This window comes from Oncorhynchus clarkii, chromosome 32, assembly GCF_045791955.1.
Source record: "Oncorhynchus clarkii lewisi isolate Uvic-CL-2024 chromosome 32, UVic_Ocla_1.0, whole genome shotgun sequence".
NCBI lineage: Eukaryota > Metazoa > Chordata > Actinopteri > Salmoniformes > Salmonidae > Oncorhynchus > Oncorhynchus clarkii.
The window spans coordinates 21,162,836-21,174,174 of NC_092178.1; the positions used below are offsets into that span (position 1 = coordinate 21,162,836).

At 41.2% G+C, this 11,339-nt stretch overlaps 1 protein-coding gene across 1 annotated transcript; it reads left to right on the forward strand.

Moving 5' to 3' along the window:
• The first annotated feature begins 7,886 nt into the window (after window positions 1-7,886).
• LOC139391846 (uncharacterized) lies at window positions 7,887-10,980 on the forward strand. The gene is made up of 5 exons (XM_071139439.1): window positions 7,887-7,927; window positions 8,441-8,460; window positions 8,591-8,705; window positions 8,889-9,059; window positions 9,824-10,980. Exons 1-5 carry the CDS (start codon window positions 7,925-7,927, stop codon window positions 10,427-10,429), a joined length of 915 nt encoding a protein of 304 aa, XP_070995540.1. The 5' UTR covers window positions 7,887-7,924; the 3' UTR covers window positions 10,430-10,980.
• The last annotated feature ends 359 nt before the right edge of the window (window positions 10,981-11,339 follow it).

Consider the following 11,339-nt stretch of genomic DNA (forward strand, 5'->3'; position numbering starts at 1 on the left):
CACGCCCAGAAATCTGCTCCTTTTATTCTCTGTCCCATACGCACTAGACGACCAGTTCTGATAGCATTTAACCGTACCCTCATCCTACTCCTCTGTGGCTTGGGTGATGTTGAGGCTAACCCAGGCCCTGTGTGTCCCCAGGCGCTCTCATTTGTTGACTTCTGTAACCGTAAAAGCCTTGGTTTCATGCATGTTAACATCAGAAGCCTCCTCCCTAAGTTTGTTTTACTCACTGCTTTAGCACACTCCGCCAACCCTGATGTCCTTGCTGTGTCTGAATTCTGGCTTAGGAAGGCCACCAAAAATTTGGAGATTTCCATCCCCAACTACAACATTTTCCATCAAGATAGAACTGCCGAAAGGGGAGGAGTTAGCCTGCAGAGTTTTGTCATACTATCCAGGTCAATGCCCAAACAGTTCGAGCTTCAAATTTTTAAAATGAATCTTTTCAGAAATAAGTCTCTCACTGCTGCCGCATGTTATAGGCCCCCCTCAGCACCCAGCTGTGCCCTGGACACCATATGTGAATTGATCGCCGCTGCCCCCCCCCCCCCCCCCCCCATCTATCTTCAGAGTTCGTTCTGTTAGGTGACCTAAACTGGGATATGCTTCACACCCTGGCCGTCCTACAATCTAAGATAGGTTCCCTCAATCTCACACAAATTATCAAGGAACCTACCAGGTACAACCTTAAAGATATTATCCTGACCAATTTGCCCTCCAAATACACCTCTGCTCTTTTCAATCAGGATCTCAGCGATCACTGCCTCATTGCCTGCATCTGTTATGGGTCTGCGGTCAAACGACCAGCCCTCATCACTGTCAAACGCTCCCTAAAACACTTCTGCGAGCAGGCCTTTCTAATCAACCTGGCCCGGGTATTCTGGAAGGATATTGACCTCATCCCTTCAGTAGAGGATGCCTGGTTGTTCTTTAAAAGTAATTTCCTCATCTTAAATAAGCATGCCCCTTTCAAAAAATGTAGAACTAAGAACAGATATAACCCTTGGTTCACTCCAGACCTCATTGCCCTCGATCAGCACAAAAACATCCTGTGGCGTACTGCGCTAGCATCGAATAGTCCCTGCGATGTGCAACTTTTCAGGGAAGTCAGGAACCAATACACACAGTCAGTTAGGAAATCAAAGGCTAGCTTTTTCAAACAGAAATTTGCATTCTGTAGCTTTAACTCCAAAAAGTTTTGGGACACTGTAAAGTCCATGGAGAATAAGAGCACCTCTTTTTAGCTGCCTACTGCACTGAGGCTGGGAAACACTGTCACCACCAATAAATCCACGATAATCAAGTATTTCAATAAGCATTTCTCTATGGCTGGCCATGCTTTCCTCCTGGATACCTCAACCCTGGCCAACAGCTCCGCACCCCCCCACAGCTACTTGCCCAAGCCTCCCAGCTTTTCCTTTACCCAAATCCAGATAGCAGATGTTCTGAAAGAGCTACAAAACCTGGACCCGTACAAATCAGCTGGGCTAGACAATCTGGACCCTCTCTTTCTAAAATTATCCGCCGCCATTGTTGCAACCCCTATTACTAGTCTGTTCAACCTCTTTCATATTGTCCGAGATTTCTAAAGATTGGAAAGCTGACGCAGTCATCTCACTCTTCAAAGGGGGTGACACTCTAGACCCAAACTGTTATAGACCTATATCCATCCTGCCCTGTCTTTCTAAAGTCTTCGAAAGCCAAGTTAATAAACAGATCACTGACCATTTCAGATCCCACCGTACCTTCTACACTATGCAATCCGGTTTTCGAGCTGGTCACGGGTGCACGTCAGCCACGCTTAAGGTACTAAACAATATCATAACCCCCATCGATAAAATACAGTACTGTGCAGCCGTCTTCATTGACCTGGCCAAGGCTTTCGACTCTGTCCATCACCGTATTCTTATCGGCAGACTCAACAGCCTTGGTTTCTCAAATGACTGACTTGTCTGGTTCACCAACTACTTCTCAGACAGAGTTTAGTGTCAGTCAAATTGGAGGGCCTGTTGTTCAGACTTCTGGCAGTCTCTATGGGGGTACCACAGGGTTAAATTCTCGGGCTGGCTCTTTTCTCTCTATATATCAATGATGTTGTTCTTGCTGCTGGTGATTCCTTGATCCACCTCTACGCAGATGACACCATTCTGTATACATCTGGCCCTTCTTTGGACACTGTGTCAACAAACCTCCAGACGAGCTTCAATGCCATACAACTCTCCTTCCGTGGCCTCCAACTGCTCTTAAACGTTAGTAAAACTAAATGCATGCTCTTCAACCAATTGCTGCCCGTACCCGCCCGCCCGACTAGCATCACTACTCTAGATGGTTCTGACTTAGAATATGTGGACAACTACAAATACCTAGGTGTCTGGCTAGACTGTAAACTCTCCTTCCAGACTCATATTAAACATTTCCAATCCAAAATGAAATCTAGAATCAGCTTCCTATTTCGCAACAAAGCCTCCTTCACTCACGCCGCCAAACATACCCTCGTAAAACTGACTAGCCTACCGATCCTCGACTTCGGCGATGTCATTTACAAAATAGCCTCCAACACTCTACTCAGCAAATTGGATGTAGTCTATCACAGTGCCATCCGTTTTGTCACCAAAGCCCCATATACCACCCACCACTGTGACCTGTATGCTCTCGTCAGCTGGCCCTCGCTACATATTCATCTCCAGACCCAATGACTCCAGGTTATCAAAAAGTATTTTCTAGGTAGAGCTCCACCTTATCTCAGCTCACTGGTCACCATAACAACACCCACCCATAGCACGCGCTCCACAAGGTATATCTCACTGGTCATCCCCAACGCCAACACCTCCTTTGGCCGCCATTCCTTCCAGTTCTCTGCTGCCAATGACTGGAACGAATTGCAAAAATCGCTGAAGTTCGAGACTGATATCTCCCTCACTAACTTTAAGCATCAGCTATCTGCGCAGTTTACCGATTGCTGCAGCTGTACACAGCCCATCTGTAAATACAGTGCCTTGCGAAAGTATTCGGCCCCTTGAACTTTGCGACCTTTTGCCACATTTCAGGGTTCAAACATAAAGATATAAAACTGTATTTTTTTGTGAAGAATCAACAACAAGTGGGACACAATCATGAAGTGGAACGACATTTATTTGATATTTCAAACTTTTTTTTTTTTTAAACTGAAAAATTGGGCGTGCAAAATTATTCAGCCCCCCAGTTAATACTTTGTAGCGCCACCTTTTGCTGCGATTACAGCTGTAAGTCGCTTGGGGTATGTCTCTATCAGTTTTGCACATCGAGAGACTGAAATTTTTTCCCATTCCTCCTTGCAAAACAGCTCGAGCTCAGTGAGGTTGGATGGAGAGCATTTGTGAACAGCAGTTTTCAGTTCTTTCCACAGATTCTCGATTGGATTCAGGTCTGGACTTTGACTTGGCCATTCTAACACCTGGATATGTTTATTTTTGTACCATTCCATTGTAGATTTTGCTTTCTGTTTTGGATCATTGTTTTGTTGGAAGACAAATCTCCATCCCAGTCTCAGGTCTTTTGCAGACTCCATCAGGTTTTCTTCCAGAATGGTCCTGTATTTGGCTCCATCCATCTTCTCATCAATTTTAACCATCTTCCCTGTCCCTGCTGAAGAAAAGCAGGCCCAAACCATGATGCTGCCACCACCATGTTTGACAGTGGGTTTGGTGTGTTCAGGGTGATGAGCTGTGTTGCTTTTACGCTAAACATAACGTTTTGCATTGTTGCCAAAAAGTTCAATTTTGGTTTCATCTGACCAGAGCACCTTCTTCCACATGTTTGGTGTGTCTCCCAGGTGGCTTGTGGCAAACTTTAAACGACACTTTTTATGGATATCTTTAAGAAATGTCTTTCTTCTTGCCACTCTTCCATAAAGGCCAGATTTGTGCAATATACGACTGATTGTTGTCCTATGGACAGAGTCTCCCACCTCAGCTGTAGATCTCTGCAGTTCATCCAGAGTGATCTTGGCTGCATCTCTGATCAGTCTTCTCCTTGTATGAGCTGAAAGTTTAGAGGGACGGCCAGGTCTTGGTAGATTTGCAGTGGTCTGATACTCCTTCCATTTCAATATTATCGCTTGCACAGTGCTCCTTGGGATGTTTAAAGCTTGGGAAATCTTTTTGTATCCAAATCCGGCTTTAAACTTCTTCACAACAGTATCTCGGACCTGCCTGGTGTGTTCCTTGTTCTTCATGATGCTCTCTGCGCTTTTAACGGACCTCTGAGACTATCACAGTGCAGGTGCATTTATACGGAGACTTGATTACACACAGGTGGATTGTATTTATCATCATTAGTCATTTAGGTCAGCATTGGATCATTCAGAGATCCTCACTGAACTTCTGGAGAGAGTTTGCTGCACTGAAAGTAAAGGGGCTGAATAATTTTGCACGCCCAATTTTTCAGTTTTTGATTTGTTAAAAAAGTTTGAAATATCCAATAAATGTCGTTCCACTTCATGATTGTGTCCCACTTGTTGTTTTATATCTTTATGCTTGAAGCCTGAAATGTGGCAAAAGGTCGCAAAGTTCAAGGGGGCCGAATACTTTCGCAAGGCACTGTAGCCCATCCATCTACCTACCTCATCCCCATATTGTTTTTTTTTGTTTTTTTTGTTGCTCTTTTGCACACCAGTATTTCTACTTGCACATCATCATCTGCACATCTATCACTCCAGTGTTCATTTGCTAAATTGTAATTATTTTGCTACTATGGCCTATGTATTGCCTTACCTCCTTATTCCATTTACACATATTGTATATAGATTTGTCGATTGTGTTATTGACTGTACTTTTGTTTATCCCATGTGTAACTCTGTGTTGTTTATTGTCGCACAGCTTTGCTTTATCTTGGCCAGGTCGCAATTGTAAATGAGAACTTGTTCTCAACTGGCCTACCTGGTTAAATAAAGGTAAAATTAATACAAATAAAAAGTATATTTTAGCAATTCAATTGACTCATGATACTTAAGTATATGTAAAACCCAATCGTTTTAGACTTTTACTCAAGTATTTCACTGGGTGACTTTCATTTTTACTTGAGTCATGTTCTATTAAGGTATCTTTAATTTTTACTCAAGTATGATAATTGGGTACTTTTCCCACCACTGGTTATTATTATATTAAGCTTCATGTGAGAGGTTATAGGCCTACATTCGTGTCCATATTTCAGTTACTATTCCATTTAACCCGTATGAATTTAAATGAGGAATATTTAGTTCATTCATGTATACAGGGATACTCGTGAGCGGTATATCAAAGGTGCATGTAAAAAGCTTATCCCGAAAATGGTGCCGAAGAGGATGGCTGACGTTTTACATGCCTATAATCAATTGTACTTTTTTGTTCATTTTTTGCGTTGTTTTTGTAACTTATTTTGTAACTTATTTTGTACATAATGTTGCTGCGTCCGTCTCTTATGACCGAAAATCATTTATGGACATCAGAACTGGGATTACTCACCACGGACTGGAAGAAGCTTTTTCCTTTAATCAGTCTGAAACAACTCTGGTGGGAAAATGTGCATATTGTTTTTATGCAGATTTCAGAATATTTGCATGACAATCTGTCATCAATTGGATGAAAACCTAGATACTGAAAGTATGAAACAGTCCGCAAAGCATGAAGAAATTACTATGCAAAGCAGGATTTTGAGCCAATGAAAATTTGCTACAGTTCATCACATCACTAAAAACTAGGCAGGACAAAGACATGGTTGTGAAGTGAAAGTAGCTTTCCTTGCTAACTCACACACACAACTACTGAAATCTGACACGTTGGGAGTCTATTTATTTTAGAGTATTTTAATTGCACACTTGAATCCATTAAATAACAAAAAAGAGAATAAAAATACATTATATGCAAAAAGAAAAACCCACACATGGTTTATTCCCTTTCTCATTGTATTGATAACACATTTTAAAGAATTGACACAAGTACATGTTTTGCATTATCAAATGCATGTCAGAATGTGATTCCATCAAAATAATTTATAGTAGGACTAACATAATTATGTTAGTAACCAAATATCAACAGTCTGATAAAGCTCCTTTGACATGATGCTCTACAATACGTCTTCTTGTTTGTCTCCCTACCATCAGACTCTGTTTCCCCCCTCTCAGCCTCTCTGACGTTCTGTCTCCACCTTCCACCAGCATGTGCCAATTACTCAGACTGTTCACAGCCAGAAACGTATGTTACACAACAGGGGACAGGCACCAATGGCAAGCAAGCACAGAAAAGATTGGTGCTGAGAGGTCATTTTGGGTTGTTGTTTTTTTAATGCATATTTACAAGTAGATTTAAACTAAAATGTTATCCAATATAGTTAGGGGTTCAACAGCAAAGCTGGGAAAGGTGATGAGGAGAGAAAGCATGAAGCTACTGTAGACTATTGAGGTGCACCCTAGCAGCTCTGTGAGAATCAGCCTGAATTAACTAGAATAATTAATTGTTGTTCTCCTGTTTGAAGTCTTCACTGTTGCATTAAAATCATCCGCTGCATTTCACACAACTGTATATATTTATTAATTCATGTATTTAGCTACTTTATTACCTGTACATAAGCAGGGAGAGTCTATTTTAGACCCTGCCTATGGGGAGCAGACAGCAGAAAATATGTTAACATAGACACTGAGTGTACAAAACATAATGTACACCTGCTCTTTCCATGACATAGACTGACCAGATTAATCAAATCAAATCAAATTGCATTTGTCACATGCGCCAAATACACCAGGTGTAGACCTTACAGTGAAAGGTCTGGGTAGCCATTTGATTAGATGTTCAGTAGTCTTATGGCTTAGGGGTAGAAGCTGTTTAGAAGCTTGGACCTAGACTTGGTGCTCCGGTACCGCTTGCCGTGCGGTAGCAGAGAGAACAGTCTATGACTAGGGTGGCTGGAGTCTTTGACCATTTTTAGGGTCTTCTTCTGACACCGCCTGGTGCAGAGGTCCTGGATGGCAGGAAGCTTGGCCCCAGTGATGTACTGGGCCGTACGCACTACCCTCTGTAGTGCCTTGCGGTCGGAGGCCGAGCAGTTGCCATACCAGGCAGTGATGCAACCAGTCATGCTCTCGATGGTGCAGATGAAGAACCTTTTGAGGATCTGAGGACCCATGCCAAATCTTTTCAGTCTCCTAAGGGGGAATAGGTTTTGTCGTGCCCTCTTCACGACTGTCTTGGTGTGCTTGGACCATGTTAGTTTGTTGGTGATGTGGATACCAAGGAACTTGAAGCTCTCAACCTGCTCCACTACAGCCCCGTCGATGAGAATGGGCGCATGCTCGGTCCTCCTTTTCCTGTAGTCCAGGTGAAAGCTATGATCCCTTAAATGATGTCACTTGTTAAATCCACTTCAATCAGTGTAGATGAAGGAGAGGAGACAAATGAAACAATTATTTTCAAGCCTTGAGAGGATTGTGTATGTGTGCCATTCAGAGTGTGAATGGGCGAGATATAATGTTTCAATGCTGTTGAACGGCGTTTTTTAGTAGGTGCCAGGTGCACCAGTTTGTGTCAAGAACTATAACACTGCTGTTTTTTTTTATGCTCAAAATGTATCTTGTGTCTCAAGAACGGTGCACCACCCAAATGAGATCCAGACAATTTGACTCATGGTTAATTAAGGTGTCCTTAATTTTTTGTACACTCAGTGTAATTATTCAATAAAGCTGTATCTCAAACAACATTAACTTACTTATAAGAATTTGTTGTAAGAACTGAACAATCAATTCTAGATTAGGCTATAGGACGAAAGGAGTAACCATCAATCAAAAATGAAAAATTGGAATTTATAGTCGGCACACATCTAATCCTTGAATTCTTACTGTAAATCACGTGATGGTGACCAAACGACTGTTTGGCTGTTGACTTTCATTTTCATATTTGCAACTTCCTCAAAAATGGTGAGTAGCTTTTTTTGCACCGTCTGTTGAGAAGAAATTAAAATAGGCCTACACGGCAAAAATGAACAATTGAACACACTATCTTGTATACATCTATCGATTTTGCCAAAACACCTCGAAATTCATTCAAGAGTTTTGACGCGCAGGAACGCGCGCACGTAAAAGGCTATAAGGATGACCTGCAAAACCATATTTCATTTCAGAATTGGTTCAAATGATGTTAGGATCAGGGTTTAGATAAGGTAAGGGTCAGTATTATGTTTTGTTAAGTCGTTTTGCAGGTCAGAAGTGTCCTAATAGCCTCTCCCCGTGCGCAGACACGTCTATGCAAATATTAGGTGTAGTCTACTATATTTGCTCAGTCCTCTTAAAAACGTAGCTATTTCAGTAAATAATTTGGCTAATTTGAAATTAATATGAACCTTCTAATGAGTTTTCATATCAGCAGTATCAGTTTATTGTATAGGCCAAGTGATCTATTTAATGGTTATGACGTCATCTTTCTCATGACAGGACGCCAAACAGCAGAAGAAGTAAGCCTTAACATATTCACCATTAACATGAACTCTTCTTTTGATATTTCAATATATTAAATAATTGCACACTTATTTATTTAATAAAAATCTTGTTCTGTCATAACTGACAAAAATATATATATTTTAGGGCAGAAGAACTTCTATTGGCTGAAGAAAGTTTTAGGACAAATGCCTTCAGAATCATCAATATAATGATTGAACTATGCGTAGAGAACCCTGGCTGTAAGGTGCATGTGGATGAGGTATGTATGCATTTGAAGGTGTCATTAGATAGTTTATCTTCTTTTCCTGCATAAAACAACCTAAAAAAATATGAATGAATGGATGGATGGATGGATAGAGTCATCCAGAAATTAGGGTTATGCATCCAAAGAGACAATCATTTAATTTGTACATCTCATAGCAAACCTGTGTTTGTCTCTAAGATTCTCCACAGCATCTTCTTCTTAGGTTTCATTCATAGACCCCAACAATGCACCCCCAACGATATCCTTGGTGAACTTAGGCCTAAAGTGCAGGAGATTTTCCCGGGACCATTTGTGAATTACACAAGTAAACTGCCAAAACGGACTCCGTTCTCCTCTGTGCTGGATATGGTAAGTGTTGTGTTGATGAATGCTTTTTATTATTATACCGTATTAATTCAACTGAGAAGGGACAAACCTTCAATGACTTCAATGCTACATGCAGCAACAATGTCATACTCGTTTGGACCAGACAGCATCAGATAGATGGCATACCAGTAGAGAGACAGAGGGGTGCTGTCATACTCGTTTGGACCAGACAGCATCAGATAGATGGCATACCAGTAGAGAGACAGAGGGGTGCTGTCATACTCGTTTGGACCAGACAGCATCAGATAGATGGCAAACCAGTAGAGAGACAGAGGGGTGCTGTCATACTCGTTTGGACCAGACAGCATCAGATAGATGGCAAACCAGTAGAGAGACAGAGGGGTGCTGTTTTACTCGCTTGGATGCTTTCTCCTGTGCGATACTGTACATTCAGCGTCTTGCAAATTGACGGAAAATTCTGAAACACAGAGAGAAGTCTGGCTTCCTTTGGTATCCATGAATACACGTCACAGCCCACAAGGGGCATTCCTATCCTACGATGTCTACCGTTTGTAGAAAAAAGGTGGACAGTATATTGCGGAGAAACTTTTGTAAAGTATTCACAAAAACATGTGTGTGACCTGCTCTAACATAATATATTGATCTGCTCCTATCTGTATATATTTGTGTAAATCATGCTGTGAATAGTTCAATAACGTTTCTCTGCATTATACAGGCCACCATTTTTTTCTTTTTTGGGATTTTACCTGACCTGTCTTTTGACGTCTGCTGTCATCTACTCCCAGGTGGTCTCCTTGCTTGGACCAGACAGAGAGATCAATATACTGGAGAGACTGAAGGAAATCGCCAATGTCATGTCAGAATCCAAGAGTAAATACCAGTTTACCTCCTCAACCATCTGTGTCTCTCGAAGGAATGATGTTGAAAGAAGTTACTATGGAGTGTCCATGTCCTGCAATGGGAAGTTAGAAGGACAGATCATGGTTGCTGTGTCCTGTCTGAGTACCTGGCATTGCAGTGTATCCAATGCCGTGATGACATACGACCCAATCACCAAGACGAAGAGAGTGAACTTCGACCACACCTTCAATCTACCAAAGAATTTCAGGTGCCAGGCTTTCAATGTGAAGACTGGGGACGATATGGATCCTTGCAAATCATGTCATAATCTGTTTGGCCTTGAGACAAAAGAAACGCAGATGTGGCCCTACGGGAACTGCGCCGAGGCAGAGAGCTTGAGCAAACTGTTCGATGGAGAGGGATTTGATGCTAGTAGAGTAGTAGATCACAAGGTGCGAAGGCAGGTGGAACAGTTGGTAAATACTGACCTGCAAAGAAAACTCAGGTCTATTAAATATGAATGGGATGGTGACTATTACATTCCACTGTAGATTGTCAAAGATGATGGTGAAGCACATCCATACACACACGTACGAACACATACATACACACACATATATACACTCTTACTGCAACACACTGAGATCCAAAACATTAAACATATAATCATAGCTTGGTGCGGGGCTAGCAACATGTGATTTTTGGCTGACAGTTAGCGTTGAAGCATTGCCAAAGCAGTGAACCACTCTGTGCATGTAGTATACAGTATAACTGCTAGGCTATAGCTATCGGCTCTTATCAATGACATCTGTGAGGTAGATGGTTCTTTTAGAAGGGGAGTGTTGTTTAGAGTACCTCATGTAGATACCTGAAATTGAATTTAATATTGTAGTCTAGACAAAGCATTTAACATATATATATTTTTAAAGATGATTTTAATTGTGATTTTAAACTTTATTTCTGTATACTCTAGTTATTAATGCACATTTTTACTAATCTCTAACAAATTACTAATACTGTAAACGTTGGTGTGAATTCATGTCTGGGTTGATTTCTAGCTATGTGAGGAATTCATCTAATAAAGAAACTTACATTGTAACCATTGTAATGTAGCCTATGTTCTCATTTGTATGTGTGACAGAGAGATTTTCAGTGCTTACTGTTCTTAGTTTGCAAACGGAAGGGTGAAGAGAGTTGAAATAGCAGAACAAAAAAACAGGATGCTGAAAACTGAAGTGCAAGTATTCATGGTATTGTGTATTGGTATATTGAAGTGAATATACTGTATGTGTGTGGGAAGAGAAATGTCCTAGGATTAATAAAAACATAAGGTTAACAACCTGCACAAATAAATTGCAGTTACTTATATGACACATGGATATGGAAAGACCAAGGGCTTTATTTTCGGCTGCCGCTGAGGTGCACGTGTCAAACGCACTTTAGTTTGCTATTTTATCAAGT